General features: G+C 39.6%; 1 protein-coding gene across 2 annotated transcripts; it reads left to right on the top strand.

The window, feature by feature from the left end:
- The first annotated feature begins 396 nt into the window (after positions 1–396).
- LOC309503871 (uncharacterized protein) lies at positions 397–10,833 on the top strand. 2 transcript variants are annotated; one of them, XM_082176725.1, is made up of 3 exons: positions 397–448; positions 1,034–1,166; positions 6,852–10,833. In XM_082176725.1, the coding sequence occupies exons 2-3, from the start codon at positions 1,082–1,084 to the stop codon at positions 8,174–8,176; spliced, it is 1,410 nt and encodes a 469-aa protein (XP_082032851.1). In that variant the 5' UTR covers positions 397–448; positions 1,034–1,081; the 3' UTR covers positions 8,177–10,833. The 2 variants fall into 2 exon arrangements, with proteins under 2 accessions (XP_082032851.1, XP_082032852.1); XM_082176726.1 differs by lacking the exon at positions 397–448 and adding an exon at positions 496–591.
- The last annotated feature ends 8,662 nt before the right edge of the window (positions 10,834–19,495 follow it).

The following is a 19,495-nucleotide window of genomic DNA, read 5'->3' as shown; positions in this document are numbered from 1 at the left end:
CATTTACTGTAAAAAAATAAAAATAAAAATATTATCAATAAGCCATGACAAAAATGTTTTTACAATGCTTTAACTCGTAAAAATAAGTTCCGAAATGTTCAACTTTTTTAAAGTCAGTTTAATATAATTTAAGTTAAAATCACTTACACAGTGATATTTTTATTTTATTTATTTTTTATTTTTACTGTGTAAGTGTGTATAAATGGTTTCTGTACCTAAACATTACAGTTTTGCCTTTTAGAAATAATCTCACATTCTTTCATTAGGCAGTAAACTCTGAAACTGATAAATAAACTCTGAATTCCTCTGACAACTATTTTACTATTTGTTTGTACATTTCTATGCTCTTTTGTGAGTTTAGACACAGCAGCGTGAACCTTTATTTTGGTCTGGCGATATGACGTCATAAAGCTGCGCCGCGCTCCTGCTGTGACTCTCCTGAAGAGAGGTTTGTGTTTTCACACATTTAAAGTGTCTAAATAGATACAAACCGATCTGTCTATTTTATAGTGTTTACAGTACTGTAAAACAGTACCATAAAACGAAGCTGTTATTGTACCACTGTAATGCTTTGTCTAACAGTAATGAGCGGTAGGTTCTTTATCACTAAAGCGCGTCCGCGCATGAATAACAGAAAAGTTGCGTCTCGTTTCGCTCCATGTATTGTTAATCAGTTTATGGTAAACACGAACTCGGTCTCTGACAGTATTAATGTCAGAAACGGATATTTTTTAAACAAACTGCGAGACAGTTTAACCGATTGTTTCGCAAAATGATTAACTATTTTGAAGCGCTCGACAACAGCTGTAACGAGAACACAGACATGAACAATTATAACTTTAACAAAACAAATGTTATAAATCAATTAATTTGTACCACTAGTTTTCAGTTATTTTTGCCTAATCAGGCCATTAACTATCAATCTGACTGACTCCCTTTCCAGTTCTCTGACTACAAACTACTAAAGTTTTTTTATTCTCTACTAAACTTAATTATTCTCTTCTTAAACATGACAAATTGTTCAAACACACAGGAAAACTCCTGGAGAAACATCTGAGATCCACGTGACACTATTATACAGATGGCGTTGATTAAACAGGAGAGTGAAGACATAAAGATTGAAGAAGTGTTCAGCGTGAAACATGAAGAAACTGAGGAACAAACAGGTTAGTTTCATTCTCAAAGCTGAACTCATCTGATCCCTATAGCACACGTGTGGGATATTCTTCACACACACGATCCGTTTGCAGTGAGTGTTGTGGTTCGTATGCAGTGCAGGAGCTCATTGTGATGAGACATGTTTGCAGTGTGTGCTACTGATCCGCACCATTAAATATAAACAGCGTAATTAGGAATGCATGATATATCGGCCACCATATCGGTACCGGACGATAAATGGTCATTTTAAATGTTATCGTAATTGTTCCATTAGGAAAATTAAAGCTTATAAATAATGTATTATTTCCTTCAGCTGAGACACTTCAGATGTGCTCTATTCGCCATGATGGTTTTGAATTGCTTGAAATATGATTGGAATCACTATGAAAAGAAAAGTACAGTAAAGTGAAACATGTGCAGCGCAAATCTGTCATAGGCTTCATAACATTATGTGAAAACACGACTGTAAAATTATGTTGTGAATTCCTTGTTCGCCCGTGTATTCGGAGGTTAGGTTAATAAGTTTGTGAATTATTTGTGTTTAGTTGCCGTGTTTATGGGAAGAGCTCACAACAGGAGTGTTTGGGACATGGCTTTTATAGTGAGCCTTTTGTTTTTTGTTATCCGGCTCTCAAAGTACAATTTTAGATTTAGATTTATCAGGCAATATATTGGTTATCAGCTTTCAATTCTAAAGATCTATCGGTTAACGCATTTATCTATTTACAATTTTAATTGGGCAAGAAAATTACTGAAATATCCATTTGCTAAACAAATTAAGTCAACTAATTTGATTAATAGTTTATCTACCCAATGTTTAAAAAAATTACAAATGCAATGAATACACAGGTATCGGTTCTCAGTGCCGGCAATTACCAAAGGTTAAAGTATCAGTATTAGTAGTATTATATTCTGGAAAAAAGTGGTATTGGTGCATCCCTACACATTACACATTACCAGATGGAGCAGTGTTTACTGAGCCATACATCAATGACAAACTGCGCATAAAAAAATAAATAAAGAATCGCAGCCTTTGCGATTTTAGAATCGCGATAAGCCATCTCGATTCAAGTGCGATTACATGTAAATTGCGATTAATCGTGCAGCCCTAACACATATACACTCTTTAATAGACGTATGCACGTTTAAACACAATTTAAAACAACGTAGGCCTATTGTTCATGCATTACTTCTAGGGCTGTCGCGATAACCGCAATATTGTAAAAACGCGCTACTGACAAGCCAACCGCAGAGGAATGCAAGTAACCACAGCAACCGCGATATTCGCATGTTTTCTTTTTTCATAAGGCTATACCCTTCTTGTTTTGAACTTTGTGCATGTGTATTGAATGTTAAATAAGTTAATGATAAAAGGTCATTTGTACAGGGTCTTCATGGATTTGCACTTAAGCCTAAACAGACAGTGAAATGAGAGAGAGAGGGAGATCGACTGAGCGCGTGTGATTACCTGGGTCTGTCTTTGAGGTCAAGTCATATTCGTGAAAAGGTTGGTGTGTCCAAGGAAAGCGAAATATGTCGTGTCATCCTTTTAACGTTTAAGGGTATTTACCATGAATGGCATCAGCGACAGCACTGGTCAGCATCCACAGCGCGAGGAAGCCGCGGGAAACAAAAATCAGCGAGTCACGCATTGAATCGCATCAGCTTCAGCGTTACCCATGCGACGCATTACTGGTCAGCTGAGCCTTGAAAAGTGGAGCTCCAAGTTAAAAATAATTAACACGTTGTTTCATTACGTCTATCTTTTAATGAATCAGCGTTTTTGAACGTGTTCGTTGAATGAACGGTTATAATGACTCATTCAAAGACAGTCTGTTCCCATTGTAAAGGCCCGTACACACCGGGACGAATATCGGCGCGCGTTTTTCAACTCGTTTTTTGTGTTCACACCCAAGCGATTTTCGCTGACGATGAGCCGAGTGAACATGCAAATTCATTCCCTGACATTAGATTGCGCTTAATGTAAAACAGAAATACAATACCACTCCATAACAGTCTATACTCTGCAATACCACTCCATAACAGTCTATACTCTGCAATACCACTCCATAACAGTTCTCTTTTAACAAGATTTTTGTAGTCGCTGTCGCGTTTGTCATATAGTTCTTTATTCCGACACCAACGAGACCAGCTCTACATTCATCTTGCCTTGCATCTTCCTCGTCATTTCTTCCCGGCAGTGTCTGTCTATGGGCAGTGTAGACGCTATCTTCTTCGCTGTTACGTATGTGTGCTCGGCAAGACCGTTTTGTGTTTGAGCGCCCCCAAGTTGTGTTTTACTGTAACTTCAGAAGCTCCAGACACGTGAGCAAAAGCGCCAATCTCATTGGTCGGATAGATTTTGACGCGGCGCGTCAAACCAAAAAAACGAACCCGAGGCGTTTAAAAAAAAATTACGCTTTTACGCGTGGCGTTTTTCGCGTCGGTGTGCACACTCACATTGGCGCCCTTTGTTTAGTCACGAGGCGTTAAACGTCGGCGAATATCGCGCGCGAAATTCGTCCCGGTGTGTACGGGCCTTAACTGCACGCTGAGTGACAGCCTTTCAATGCGCAGAGACGCTGTTTAGTTTCGGTTACTGAAAATGTACTCGTTTTTGTGCATGCTGACCACATCGTAACACTTATTTATATAGCAACAAATAAATATAAATAAATCAACCATAAATAAATGTCGATAAAACCGCATATCGCTCTATTGAGCCACTCAAAATTACCGCAAGGGAAAATCCTTCACCGCGACAGCCCTAATTACTTCTTATATTAAGTTCCTCAAGCAAGTGGTGAAATATTTAACCATGTACTTATTAAATCGCAAACATTTTAAATTAAAACTTAAAATTTACAAAAACAGCCGACTCTCATGCCTTTTATTTTGCATTTAAATTTTAATACAATAAATCTTGCGTGTCACAAAGAACGAGTGTTGTTCATTATTTCGCCTTGTTGAGGTAAATTGTAGTTTTCCTTGCTTTACCCCGGTCTTTAAAGTAAAAAAGATGACTGTGGAAAAAAACGCATTTATGGTGAAATTACTAAATTTTCAGGTCAATCTGTGTTCATTTGACCACGAACCATGCGCTTGCAGCACAGCAGAAATAGACTCTGTGCGGAAACGATCTCTGCACTGCTGTGTACGCACCGCTCCTGGAACGGATCGCCGGACCGCATCCCCGTGCAGTGTGAAAGCTCTAACCAGTTAACGTGGGTACGTAAAAAAAATACGCACCGCATACGCACTGCAAGCAGAGTATTTGTGAAACGGCCGTAATTCGTCAAATAAACTGACCCCTAAACGGCAAAAAAAAAGAAAGACATTTTGTAGCTTTAAAGGGGTCATGAACTGAGAATTAAAATTGTCCCTGATCTTTTGACAGTTAAGAGGTCGTTATACTATAAAATATATAGTATAAAATATATATATAGAGGGGCGTGCAGCGAAGCCAATATTTGCATCTATACAGTAGCAATAGCAGAATTATTTGTATCTCTATCTGTATTCGGATAAAACCAAATGTGGGTGGGACAAACCGCTTGTCTAAACGACAATTTCCTTCATCATTTGCACATAACAAATAGGCTATGCCTTGGATAATTCATATCAAATATTTATTTCTTGTTTATTACAACATTTTAATCAATTTAAAAACAACTTATTATTGTGTTATATATTTGACACATTTTGATAATGAAACAATAATACTAAATGTTACATAAAAGTAAATAGTTTTAGTAGAGTACGATTGTCTGTTTTCCAAAGAAACTGGATTGCTCTCCCTTCATCAATCATATTGCTTTTATAAGACATCGCCCCTATTGGTCCGAAACTACAAAACAACAAGAGAACCCATTATAATCATTGATGCTGTCTACACTGAATGTGCCACAGTGCGACAAGTGACCGACAATAAGCGGATAAACTTCCCGTTCTATTCCTTTCATGCTTTCAGTGCAGACAGTCTCAAGCTGTTGCCACGCGCTGTACAGCACGAATTCATTCATGCTGTACACAATATATCACACGCCTTCTCACTGCCACGGAGTGAGACAGACAAGCATCAAATTGTATTTCTCTTGCAATAAAAAAAAAAAAAAAAAAAAAGCCTTCAAATGGTAGGAATTGTGTCTGATACAGTATCTTAGTCGATGTTGCTCTTGACTTATAAACATTGCTGTAAAGCTGTATCTTCCAGGCTATCTTCAACAACTCTTCTCCAATCAGGACATGCCAACAATCAGGGATCAGTTCAGACACCTGAATGCAATCAGCCCTGTCACAAGAAGAGGAAGAACAAACATATAATAAAAGAGACACAGGCAGACAATAGCAACAAACAACATTAATATGTCCTAGGACGTAAGAACAATTAGAAAATTGTTAATACAAATAAAAACAAGACATGAAAACATGAACATATGACTGGAAAAAATAACAATGCCAGATTATGATGTATCAATGTTTTAAAAAAAAGATACTGACCATCTCAATGAACCCAGTCAATAATATCGGCATTGCATTTGATCTGAAACTGAAATAAACAACACCCTGCAGCGATTTGCTAGAGGGTTAGTAAACTCAACCAAATGCATCCTATATTAGATTAACCAGATGTACTTATTTCAACTTATGCACAAAAGGACGCGACTGCGCATGTGAACTTCGCGTACCATCGTGGATTCGCTTCCCGTTGTGCATTCGCTCTTCCCTTAACAACAACACTGATACACGGGCACGTAAACTTGACTCTGCTGATGTTCTCAATATAGTGTTATGTATATGACAGATCGGCGCTGCACATCTTGCACTTACTGTATTTCATGATCTCAAAATGCCACAATTTCCAATCAGAAAAATAGACAAATGTATATTTTAAAAGTCAGGGCAATCATCTTTTTCATGATCGATCATCGCTGTCATGTCCAAGTACTTGAGAACTTGTGCCCATCCCTAATTTATATGCTGTTTAATGTTGGTGATCACGTTATTTTACACATCTGCTTGAATATATTGCTTGTTCCTAAGAGTCAACACACTCTGATAGTTTGGAGAGTTTTGCAGTTTCTTCAGGTTGTCAGGAATTAAATCATTGGCAGAGAAAAAGCAGTAATAAAACCTAAAAAGCAAAGGACCTAGTACTGAGCCCTGTGGCACTCCATACTTTGTGTTTAATGAGGTGTCTTCATTCAGATAAAGTGGTAGTAGTCTGATAGATTATTAAGACATAAACCATACTAATGCTGGTCTGCATATCACCACCTGTTGAGCTATTGTGAATTCAGAATTTATACATAAAATGTCCAGTAGCAAAAAAGGACAACCTTTTAAGATCAATGATGTAGAAAATGTTAGTTTTGAGATGTGACCAAATAAACATTGGTTTGTTGTAATAATGCTTTATAATTCTAAATTGCATACGTTTATAATATTGTGTTTTGCATACTCTGTGCTGTCGTGCCCACTGGAGCCTCATCAAAAGGGTACGAAAACTTCTGAAGCTGAGAGACATGTGAACTTGTCCTTATATACCCTGAAAATTACAGTTTTTGATTCTAGCTAAATGCGTCTAGGATCTAGCATACACATTAGCTTTGATGCTTTACATGTCTAAAAGTTTTGATGTCTGTTGCTTTGTGCCATTAAACTGGGGTTATTTGTCTTTTTTTTCACCTTAGACCTGAAGACACTGAAAGAAGAGAGTCAAGAACTGAATGAAACGGAAGAAAAATACCAGATTAAGAAACATCATGATTTCACATCTGAAGAACCACCTTTCAGTTCCTCACAGACTTTATCACAAAAAAAAGCTCAAAAGACTAAAGGTAATTTCACATGCCAACAGTGCGGAAAGACTTTCAATCAAAACAGAAACCTTAAAGTCCACATGAGAATTCACACTGGAGAAAAGCCATTTACTTGCCAACAGTGTGGAAAGTGTTTCACTCAAAAACCAAGTCTTAATGCCCACATGAGAGTTCACACTGGAGAAAACCCTTTCATCTGCCAACAATGTGGGAAAAGGTTCAATCGAAAAGGAAACCTGACAGTCCACTTGAGAGTTCACACTGGAGAGAGTCCATTCAACTGCCAACAGTGTGGAAAAACTTTCACTCAAAAGGGAAGCCTTAAAGTCCACATGAGAATTCACTCTGGAGAGAAGCCTTTCACCTGCCAACAATGTGGAAATGGTTTTATTCGAATAGCAAGCCTTAAAAGCCATATGAAAATTCACACTGGAGAGAAGCCTTTTACCTGCCCTCAATGTGAAAAGAGTTTTAAACATAAATCAACCCTTAATGCCCACATGAGAATTCACACTGGAGAGAAGCCGTTCATATGTGGTCAGTGTGGAAAGAGTTTCAGATTTACTGTAACCCTTAATCACCACATGAGGATACACTCAAGAGAGAACTGTTTTATATGCCATCATTGTGGGAAAAGTTTCACAGACAGGACACATCTTAAGAATCATGTAAAAATTCACATTGGAGAGAAGCCTCACATGTGCCTTCATTGTGGAAAGACTTGCAAAAACAAAGCAAACATTGAGGTTCACATGAGAGTTCACACTGGAGAGAAGCCCTACACATGCCAACAGTGTGGAAAGAGTTTCGCACTGAAAGGAAACCTTGAGGTTCACATTAGGCTTCACACCGGAGCGAAGCCTTACAAGTGTCTTCAGTGTGAAAAGAGTTTCACATATCATAGAGACCTGAAATGTCATTCGCAAACTCATTCTGGAAATATATTACAAGGTTCTCAGAGTGGTAAGAATTTAATCAAAGAGAGCAATTTCAAATCCTCTGGAGGAAAGCTATGTAATTATGATCAGAGTAATAAAAAAATTATGTTATCACACTTACAGATACACATGAAAATTCATGCAGGTGTGAGACCATATTCTTGTTCTCTTTGTAGAAAGAGTTTTAAATGGCCCAGCAGTTTAAAATGGCACCAGAAAATCTGTGTGAAATCAAAGATCCGTTCACACCGCAGTTGAATGTGGCCAAAATTATATAGATGTATATTTTTAGGCTTACCTTTTAAATGTGGCTCATGTCAGATCATCGTCTGATCAGGTGACATTCCTACAAGACTCCATGTTCATCACAAGTGATTTATCCTTGTTCAGTTATTTTAGTTGCAACATCCTCTTTTTCTTGCCATGTAGAGTGCATTCACAGTGAGAGTATTCACAGTGCTACATTTTCACATTTTGTTATGTTACAGCCTTATTCCAAAATGGATTAAAATTAATTTATTTTCCTCAATTACACAAACAATACCCCATAATGACAACGGGAAAGAAATTTGTTTGAAATCTTTGAAAGTGTATTAAACATAAAAAATTTAAAAAATCATATACATAAGTATTCGCAGCCTTTGCTCATTACTTTGTTGAAGCACCTTTGGCACCAATTACAGCCTCAAGTCTTTTTGAGTATGATGCTATAAGCTTGGCACACCTATTTTTGGGCAGTTTCTCCCATTCTTCTTTGCAGAACCTATAAAGCTCCATCAGGTTGTATGAGGAGCGTCGGTGAACAGCCATTTCCAGATCTCTCCAGAGATGTTTAATCAGGTTCAAGTCTGGGCTCTGGCTGGGCCACTCAAGGACATTCACAGAGTTGTCCCGTCACCCCAGTCTGAGGTCCACAGCACTCTGGAGCAGGTTTTCATCAAGGATATGTCCCTGTACATTGCTGCATTCATCTTTCCCTCTGTCCTGACTAGTCTTCCATTTCCTGCCGCTGAAAAACATCCCCACAGCTGATGCTGCCACCACCAAGCTTCACTGTAGGGATGGTATTGGGCAGGTGCTGAGCGGTGCCTGGTTTCCTCCAGACATGACGCTTGCCATTCAGGCCAAAGAGTTCAATCTTTGTTTGTCATGGTCTGAGAGTCCTTCAGGTGCCTTTTGGCAAACTCCAGGTGGGCTGTCATGTGCCCTTTACTGAGGATTGACGTCTGGCCACTCTACCATACAGCCCTGATTGGTGGAGAGCTGCAGAGATGAGTGTTCTTCTGGAAGGTTCTCCTCTCTCCAAAGAGAAACGCTGGAGCTCTGTCAGAGTGACCATTGGGTTCTTGGTCACCTCTCTGACTAAGGCCCTTCTCCCCCGATCGCTCAGTTTGGCCAGGCGGCCAGCTCTAGGAAGAGTCCTGGTGCTTCCAAACTTCTTCCATTTACGGATGATGGAGGCCACAGTGCTCATTGGGACCTTCAATGCTGCAGACATTTGTCTGTACCCTTCCCCAGATCTGTGCCTCGGTACAATCCTGTCTCGGCGGTCTACAGACAATTCCTTGGACTTCATGGATTGGTTTATGCTCTGACATGCACTGCTAACTGTGGGACCTTATATAGACAGGTGTGTGCCTTTCCAAATCATGTCCAATCAACTGAATTTACCACAGGTGGACTCCAATCTAGTTGTAGAAACATCTCAAGGATGATCAGTGGAAACAGGATGCACCTGAGCTCAATTTTGAGTGTCATGGAAAAGGCGGTGAATACTTGTGTACATGTGATATTTTTTTGTTTTGTTTTGTTTTTTTTTATAAAAAAAGAACAAACTAACTTCTTTCACGTTGTCATTTTGGGGTATTGTTTGTAGAGTTTTGAGGAAAATAATTAATTTAATCCATTCAGGAATAAGGATGTAACACAACAAAATGTGGAAAAAGTGAAGCGCTGTGAATACTTTACGGATGCACTGCACACATGAATGTGTGTGGCCATACTCCAGCATGGACTAATTCACACAGGGCTGACATGGAAGGAGGAGCTTGTATTTGGTATTTTAATCCATCTCTTACGTCCATTTTCAACCACTTCTGTCCTGATTTCTTCGAGGGGAGGGTCTATGGTTGGGTAAATGTATTGGCATTTTTCAATCTCTCAACTTAATGGAAAAAATAAGCTTGCGCAATTAAAGGTATAGTGGAGGATCTTTCCGAATTTTAGATAAGACCCGCCCTCTCCACTTTTTGAATAAGTTTGATTGATTCACCAGAATGATTGACAATTAGGAGGACCAATAGTATAGGTGATCCACCCGGAAGTAAAAAATCCTCCGCTATACCTTTAACATATGAACACGGCCAGAGACGATGGAAAAAACACGACGAACAGCAGCTTTCGTTTCTGCTCTGTTGATGCTGAATGCTGTGAGTGTATGTTAGTAACAAGGGATGTTGAGAGAACATTGTGCTTGGTAACTTTTTTTTTCTCTCTCTTCAAACCAAACTTGGGTCTTCAGACGAAAAAGTTTAAATCCGTTCTGGCTAGCGGTCTTCCCATAATATTTACGCATTAGGTCAGTAGGCAGTCTTTAGTGGCTGTTTGAACACATCTGACCACATGAGCGTTTATAATACGAAAGCAATCCGATCTAATGCGATTTCAACTATCTCTAGAAATGGTTGAAAATGGAAAAGATCTAAATGTTTTAGACTCCATTTACACCTGTACCAAAACACATCTTGCTACCAGGTAAAAACCCGGGTGGCTTAGTGAATGCGTGTGTCAGACTGAATTGATTACTCTTAGAATTATTCTACGAGTAATTATGTATTTCTGAATTGGCCTCTAATTGTGTTATTGGCATGATAAATGTTTCCTGACTATTAATAAATTGTTACATTTGAATTTAATTCTGTCTTACTCTGAAATTATTAACTTAAGTAGATTGTGTTACCGCAAATCTGCATCAGTTTAGTAACATACTGAAGTCCAGTTTTGAGTGGAGTGAGTTCCTGCTAACACTTGGCACTGTTTAAGTGTACTTAGACTGTAAAGGCTAAAAAGGGGAATCTCTATTTAGGACAACTGAATGCTGAGTAATGTAATGTAACTCTAGCTAAGTGTACGTGGGAAACCATGGCATGACCAAACCAAAGCTGCTATCCGACAAAGTAATTGGTTGGCTTATATCTGTAGCAGTGATCATGACCTCTTACCTTCTTACCTTGAAAGAATTACCTTCTAAATAGTGTAGTCAATAATCTGTCTAGTGATCAAGACTGATGATGGGATAGTTGGGATAGTTTGTGACTATGGGATCCGCGTAAGAACAGCAAACGCGAGACCCTAAACAATATTGGTATCCAAATGAATGAGTACAATAAGAGTGAAAAGGTAAATAGAATAATCAAATATCTAAAAATGTATGCATAATCAATATTTATGATTATTTCCTAGTTAGTAACACAATCTAAATGTAATAATTATTCAAGGGAAAAAATTATTTTTTTTAATGCTGAAAAGACACGCATTATACCTTCGCCCACGCCGTTAACTTCCGTCATTGGGCCGACGAGTGGTTCCTCATGTGTGACGGTGTGTGTTTTCAGACTTTTTAATGTTTTATGCCGCTTTACCTCGACCTTTATTCTTGTTCCTTAGAGAATTCAGTGTGATTTCAGGGTGTCCAATCTTGCTGAGTTTAGAGCGAAAATTAGTCCTCTTAATCTTTAGGTAGTGTTTCCATTCTTCATGGCCAGTGTGAGTTCCTTTTTCCCTTAAGCAAGGGTGGGCATTTATCAAGGCTTCAGCTGCCTGATCAAGCTGACTATCAGTGGGGTATGCTGCATACCTAAAGATATACTCAGCCATGCCTGTAAGAATGTCCAATCTTCGTTTTGGTGGTGGAATAAGTAGCACTCCACTGTTGCTGAACTCTGTGTCAGCTTTCTGAAGCTAAATTTCAGCAGAAAATGAAAAATGAGGGACTACAAAAACGTGAATCCAAGAACTGGTTCTTTACTCAGGAGACAAGAAAAGGAATGAAGTAGTAATTCAGATTTAGAAAGAGAAGCGATAGATGATGTGCAAGAATTTGCTGGTGAACATGATACAGGAGCTACTGCGGGAGAGTTACGAGAAGGAGATGCAAGAGAAGAAAGCCAGTATAGAATTGCTGGTATAGATCCGGAAAATGTAATTGAGACCGGAGCCCCTGCAGTGGAGTTACCTCCATAAGCCAGCATGGAACTGCTGCAAATAAAGAGGATGTTATTACAAAACTAGTGGTTTTGAATTGTCAGAATCAGAATAATTTTTATTTGTCATTGTAAAAACATTGTAAAACATTGTCACAATGAAATTTAAAGTGCTACTCCTGGTGCATAGAATAATACATTCAAACATTCACTCACATCATACTCTCACACAGAACCATACCGTCAGGTTACACAGAACTGAAAAGTGCAAATGCAGTGCAAAAGAGGCAAGATAATCATCATTCATCATGATAAAGTTCTATTTCTGCAAGTGAGTGTTTAGAGTTGTGAAGGCTCTCGGGAAAAAGCTGTCCCTGAATCTGGATGTGCGGGTTCTGACAGACCTATAACGCCTTCCTGAACAGAGTAACTGAAAGTGTTCGTGGCCTGGGTGAGAGGAGTCCTTAATTATGTTTGTTTTTTTGCTCTACTGAGGTAACGAGAGGAGACAATGCTGTCAAGTGTGGGCAAAGAGCAGCCAATGTTTTTTTCCACAGAGTGGATGCCCCTCTGCATTGAATTATTTATTTATTTTTAAATTAAAAAAAAAACCTTGCATACCACACTGTGATGCAGTACATCAGTATGCTCTCTATGACAGATCGATAAAAGGCCACCAGCAGCGTCTCCCTTAAGTTGTTTCTCTTTAGCAGTCTCAGAAAGTAGAGATGCTGTTGTGCCCTTTTGATGATGGTGTTGGTGTTAACAGTCCAGGACAGGTCATTAGCAATATGGACCCCCAGGAATTTGAAGGTGTGGACCCTCTCGACACTAGCCCCTCCTATGAGGAGTGGGGGTGGGTCCATAAAGTCCAGGATCAGCTCTTTGGTCTTTGATGTTTTGAGCTCGAGGTTGTTGTTATGGCACCATGCTGTCAGCCTCTCAATCTCAGCCCTATATAGTATAGCAGAGGGCTGAGAACACACCCTTGAGTGAATTGTCCTACAGATCCCGCCCACGTGCAGACATTCAATATTAATTATAGTGACAGATATATTGAAATGTGTGAGAAAGTCGGACCTTGCCAGCCTGTTATTACATATAACACTGACGGCCTTTCCTGAAGAGATGGTACACGGATCGCCCATGGTTGGAGTATTCACCCAAAAAGTATGCCATGTACTGCTTTAGCTGTCGCATTTTTCTAAGAGAAGAAAATTTCAAGAACAAAACAGCCTAGAAGACAGTAGGCATAGATACATGAAGGAGTGCTATTGGAAAAATTAAAGAGAATGCCAGCACAGAGGCCCATATGATGAGTATGGTGAGATGAAACATATACTCCAAAAAGCTCTACAAGCTGCTTTTGATACATCAGATATTCAGGGGAAAGAAACAAGAGAGAGAAAGACAAAGGAACAGGGAAATCCTAACACGTTTGATTGATATAACCTTGTATCTGGCATGACAGGGGCAAGCTTTTAGAGGAGATGAGTCAAGCTCAAGTGCCAACCAGGGCAACTTCCTTGAACTTGTGAAAACATTGGCCGTGTATGATAGCGTAATGAAGCTGCATTTGGATGCTATCCAGGAAAAACAAGCCTCCATGAAAAGACCCTAAGTGTCCCTTCTCTCAAACAGGAGCCAGAATGACATAATAAAGTCCTTCGGTACGTTCATTAGGAGGGAAATACAGAATGAAATCAAAGATGCTCAAATCTTCTCTCTTCTTCAGGAAAATTGACTTGACTTGAAGAAGAGGGGCCAAGGATATGATGGGGCTGCAAACATGAGTGGAATGTTCAAAGGTCTACAGTCCCGGATATGAACACACAATGAAACACACAAGGCTCTTTATGTTCATTGCCAGGCACACAGGCTTGAATCTGGTCCTGGTTGAGAGTGCAAAGTCCAATATTCACTTTTTCTCCTTGGTGGAGAAACTTGGTGGCACACAGTATTTTTTTTTAAATGCCAGCAGTCCTTGTATCCTGGTCAGCGTGTTGTTGAGTGGCAGAAGTTGACTGACACTCGGTGAGCCTGCCGAGAAAGATCCCTGACAGCACTCAAAGTTATGAAAGCTTTTAATCTCCTTGTTTGCTAAGAAATCACCACTTCCAGGTAACTGGAGTGGCCTCTGATGCCCTGCAACAAAAATATCTGGATCTCTACACTGCCTAAACAGTAACTGATGGTGTGCTGGACACGTAAAGAATCCGAGGTCTGAGTAGGAATTTAAAACCATATTCCAGAAAGCCATTGAAAAGGCAGAAGATGCAGGTATCGACATTCCCACAGTACCTCCTGGCCAGGGAAAGGAAAAGGAAAAGGAAAGTGCCAGCACGATACCTGCATATGCCACAGCTGCTCAAGACAGCCATACTTTTTTTCTGCAGCCGAGGCAGAAGACCTGCCTGTCGCGGACGAGGAGCCCGGACTGGCTCGAGCTGGGGCGGACTGGTGGTGCCTTTCTTATACCAACGTGGCATGTACACAATTTGTTCAAACATTATCACAAAGTTATTCCCGGTTAATACGTAACGTCAGCCAGCTGAGCTGAAGTTACTTCCTTTACTGCACAAACAGTTTACAGTTCCATTGCTTACTATTGTGGCACGCTAATCACAAAGACCATACATCGCTAACTGTGTGCTCAATGTCTTGTAGACAATATCGCCTAACAGCCTACCGACACTTTCTCGAATGGGTCCTGCAAGGTGAGAGATTGGGTAGAGGCCGTCATGTCGTTCTACCCGCTTGCATCGTGCAGGCAATCCGACTGAAATATCCAGCTCCAGATGGCCAGTACTGCGGGCACCAAGAAGTTGAGGACGCTCAGAAGGAACTATAACTTTTGTTAACATTATTATTTTTGTTGTTGTTGATATAATTATTTAAAGGTGCTCTAAGTAACTTTTTTACCTTAACTGAACAGCTTCGGAGTCAGTGGAATGGTTATATTACTTATTTCGGGTTGAACGGTTTCGCGCCCCCCTGGTGCCCGAGAGCGGAAAAAACTCACTTGCAACTTTGGGCCGGCGGGGCGCCGGCCTCGCAGTCAGGAAGTATCGCGTGATATCAGGTCTCGCGATGTAACGAATTGCTTGACGGCACTGTACACGTACACACCCCCATTCAAGCACAGGCTAGCTATAAGCAAGGGGCAACGATAGATTGAGTTATGGCTGAGCCTGTAAAAAAGAAGCAGAAAGCTAGGAAATCTGTGTCGGAGGACCAACGAAAGAGGAAACGGGAGACTGACCGAGCAAGAAGTCAGACTCGAGTAAATATCGGACCGGCTTTTTCAGAATGGGGAGAACTGAGAGAAACAGAAGCCTGCAAAACGGATGCTGACCTGGCCTTCTTGCTGTTGCACTTGTAAGTATCTTTGGAATAAACTGTGTTTAATATTTAAATTTCAAGTAATTGTGACCTCAGGATGTTTGCTATTGTCTGTAAAGGTTTTTATTATGATCGCTGTCTGTTACGGGCTTACTACGCTAGATACTATAACTTTGATGTTAGCATTGTCATTAGCAAACACGTTTGATTTCTGTAGTTGTTTGGCCGTTCCTCTGTCGGTTTTATTTGTGTAACTTACACTTTTATTTTATGTCACTAAGTCAACGCGTCTGATAATAGGCAATAAACACGTTGCACATATCATGATCGAGCTAGAAAAAACGTTCTGATGTTTTCTTAGACAAGCAAAGGTAAACCGTCATTCTACCAGATGAACTTATAGACCTTGCTAATATAACTAGACAAATATTAGTCCCCGATATATATTTTTTTATTCTCATGCCCACTCTCCCCAAAAAAACCCCCAAAAAACACGAAAGCAGTAGTTCGCCTCGTTCGCCTCGTTCATATCGTTCGTTCCCGGTAAAAATACTAGTATGCATGACAACAAAAAAAAATAAAAAATCGCCATCAGTTGGAAAGAAAATATTGCTTTACTTGCCTCGGTAGACATAACTGGTTTTGAAATAGCTGGTTCCTCTGCTCAGCTTGGTTGACAGCTGATCAGCTGGGTTGCTCGTGGTGAGGGACAACAATTCGTTTTTACAACAGAGTGTTTGAAAGCATTTACTACCAGACACTAGGGGGAGCTTCGTAGAGAAAAAACACTCAGGCTTGCCTGGTGTCCCTTTAAATAAATGGATCACATTCACGTTGTTGTTGTCCTTAATAGTGTTGTTCCAAATTTATGTTTGATAAATAGTTAGGCTATTGGACGACCAACATTTAATAAGTGGAACTAGTAACCAACTGTTGCTGTTTGCAAGTCTAAATTGCATTATAAGTTATTTGCTAAATCAGTTTCCTCCCAAGTTTATAATGTTGAACTTTAGTGTAGACCGATAGAATTGTGTCATGGGTAGAAAAGAAATTAAAATAACAAGGGCATACTTATAAAAACTAAACAAGATAATATCTAATTTAGCTAAAGCTAATCATTTATATATACATCCAGTATTTGCAGAATATAGAAAGGCACAGATGGTGTTGTCCCAGAACAGTAGTGAGAGAGATGGAGATTGAGTTGGGTGCTATGTGAAGAGGTCTCAGAAGCGGCTTTTGAACAATGCTTTGGCAGTCTCTTTTTGATGGTTTTGCTAAAGGGACAATGTTGGGTGGCAAATCAGGTTGTGGCAGGGCGAGTGAGGAGGTTGGGTTTTGGAACTTGATGTTCAGATTGCGTCTACTTTCCAGGACTCTCTCGATTAGATCTCACACAAACTTCGTTGTGTGTGGCGTGAAGATTTTTTTCAATATCCATTGCTTAGACATCTTCCAGTATACTTGATTGAACTGTGCTTCTCCTGTAAATGACAAGGAGTATAATAACTCAGAAAATATAAGATTTGACTGTAGTAGAGTTCTCTCCCCAATGAATATATTTGGATATATTATACATATATTATATTATATTTTTTATATATATATATATATATATATATATATATATATATATATATATATATATATATATATAACTTTCTTTTTTATATTTTTATATATATATATATATATATATATATATATAATAATATTATACACTTTCTAGAAAAAGTATGCCAATTCAGTTAGCTGTTAACATTCTAATTTTTGTTATTATACTATTCGAAGAGCGTACATGGTAACAAACCTGTCACTGTGGTGGCTTGTTTCCTTTTTACAATGTTTTCATTTTGGTCGAGGATGGCGAGGTGGGACCTCTCCCTCATTCCATGGTATGAGAAGGCCTGCCGCTTGGGGAGGTATTTCAGCATAGCACTATGAAAGTTCTCCAGTGGCCCTGTGTGCAATTACAAAATGGAAAAGAGGATTGATAGGACTAATTAAAACATGTTGATTAGGATATAGAAAAATATTCAAGAGTAAAAGCGCATCTATTCTCACCAGTATGTTTGAAGAGTGCCATATGGTCGAGGTCTTTCAAGAGCCTTTTGTTTAGGACCAGCGACGACTGGGCCTTAAATGCCACTGAGTCTTTGTCAATCCACATCCGCATCCTCTGGTCCTGGGCGGTAAGTGGAGGATGGTCACACCGATGCCGTTTTCCGTCATCATCTTTCCACTCGTGTTCTTTGCAAACATGGTGTGTAATGAATTTCCACCGGTTTTTCAGTGCCTGTGTGAAAGAAAAGATTTTAAATAATACTAACGCTAAAAAAGAAACAAATCAGATATAAATGTTATTGCAGCTTATGATACCTTACCTCTGTGTTCCCCTTACTTGTGGCACATGTATACCACATGTGGTTTACGACAGACCTGTGAAAGATATGGAAATTAGTAATTTTAAACCTTTTAAACCAATGGAACTTCTGCAAGATTACAAACCAACACTGACCTGGACTATGCAAGAAAGATTCCATTGTCTTTTTTTTCCCCCTTCGTCAGCATTTTATTCCGGAAACCTGTGTTCGTAAATGCAGCACAATTTTGGTCAAACACCAACATTTTCCATTTATTTATGCATTGTCCACATTCACCCTCTCCACCTTTTAGTTTAGGTTTATTTAGCTATTATTTATTTACTTTTGTTCAACTATGTATATGATAATTGAGTTAACCTCTCACCTTTCACACCTCACCTGGCGCCAAAGCTTTGCTGCCCTTAGCCAGTGTAGACGTGTGGTTTGTTTGTTGTTGTGGTTAAATAAAAAACAAATCACACCTCTACAATGGCTGAGTTCAGCAAGGCTGCACAGATCTGGGAGGGGGTGAGGAGTGACACAATGAGGTGTCCTGAGAAGTGTGGAGAATTGTGTGCATGTGTTTACAAGAATGGTAAAAAAAAAACCAACAACATAACTGTGGCTGTGTGCCAGATGTCAAATTCGTGCTGGATATTAGGATATTGTTCCCTCATTGTCTTCCGTATTGATGCGGAGCGGTCCGTGGTCATCACCTCCACGTCAAGGCCCAAGTCCAGAAGCTCTGTCATTCCCCTTCTAAAACCCAGTGGCTCCATGGCTCCAGAGCTAGTGGCCTCTGTAGACTAAAGATTTAAGTTTGATAAGTTTGATGTTGTCAAAGTTTTCAACATAGCAGCAGTAATTTTCCATTATTGTTATTCTGCATCCATTTATATGTATGTTACCTGCACCAGTTCTGTGTAGTATCTCCTTTGTATCGTCTAACATAAACTTGTAGTGACAGTATTTCGCATTGAAACCTGGCGAGTCACATCGGCCATCACCCGCCAAGTGTGGCCGCTTCCCATCCTCCTGTTCCAAATAAACTCTTGCCAAGATTTCTGTTCTTCTTTCTTCATACAAGTTCTCAATAGCAGGGTGCAAATATGTGTTCTGGATGGCATAAAATGTAGTTTGTCCAATCATTTGGACACCCATGGTTTTGCACCAGTCTGAAAGTTCTGTGTATGTTCCACCCTCGAACAGAACAGCTGCCGCAGAAAGGAGATTCACCTCCGGCATTCCTCTAACATCAGATGAAGATGTCCAAGTCCCCGAATGGCCCCCAAGACAAATCCATTTCACCTTCCTCTGTGCCCCAGTATCAAAGATGACCTTTGAAGAAATTGGTTTCCCGCACATCTGGCAGAATTTGAATAGTGACATGAGACTGGATTCATTGACAATGATCTTCTTTTCACGCCAGTCCTTTACACCTTCTTCTTCTGATGATGACGATGATGTGGGAGGGATGGTTGACTCAAGCTGATAGCTTTCGTCGGTTGGGCAAACTTCAATGCTGCTGGCACTCGTATTGAGGCCTCAAGGTGTACTTGGGCATGGTGACTGTAAAATCAAAAAGAGGTTTCTTTTCAGTGTTAAATTCCACTAATTTCAACCATACATTAGTTTAAGAATTCCGTTAGAGACAATATGCTGTACAAACT

This window comes from Leuciscus leuciscus, assembly GCF_965113295.1.
Source record: "Leuciscus leuciscus genome assembly, chromosome: 7".
Taxonomy (NCBI): Eukaryota; Metazoa; Chordata; class Actinopteri; order Cypriniformes; family Leuciscidae; genus Leuciscus; species Leuciscus leuciscus.
The sequence above is the reverse complement of the archived record's forward strand: the minus strand, read 5'-3'. Positions and strand labels throughout refer to the sequence as shown.

Excerpts from the sequence above, each read along its gene's own strand:
- LOC309503871 (XM_082176725.1), top strand. The coding sequence starts at position 1,082 with ATGGCGTTGATTAAACAGGAGAGTGAAGACATAAAGATTGAAGAAGTG. Across the intron at positions 1,167-6,851 it reads AGAAACTGAGGAACAAACAG|ACCTGAAGACACTGAAAGAA; the intron begins GTTAGTTTCATT and ends TTTTCACCTTAG.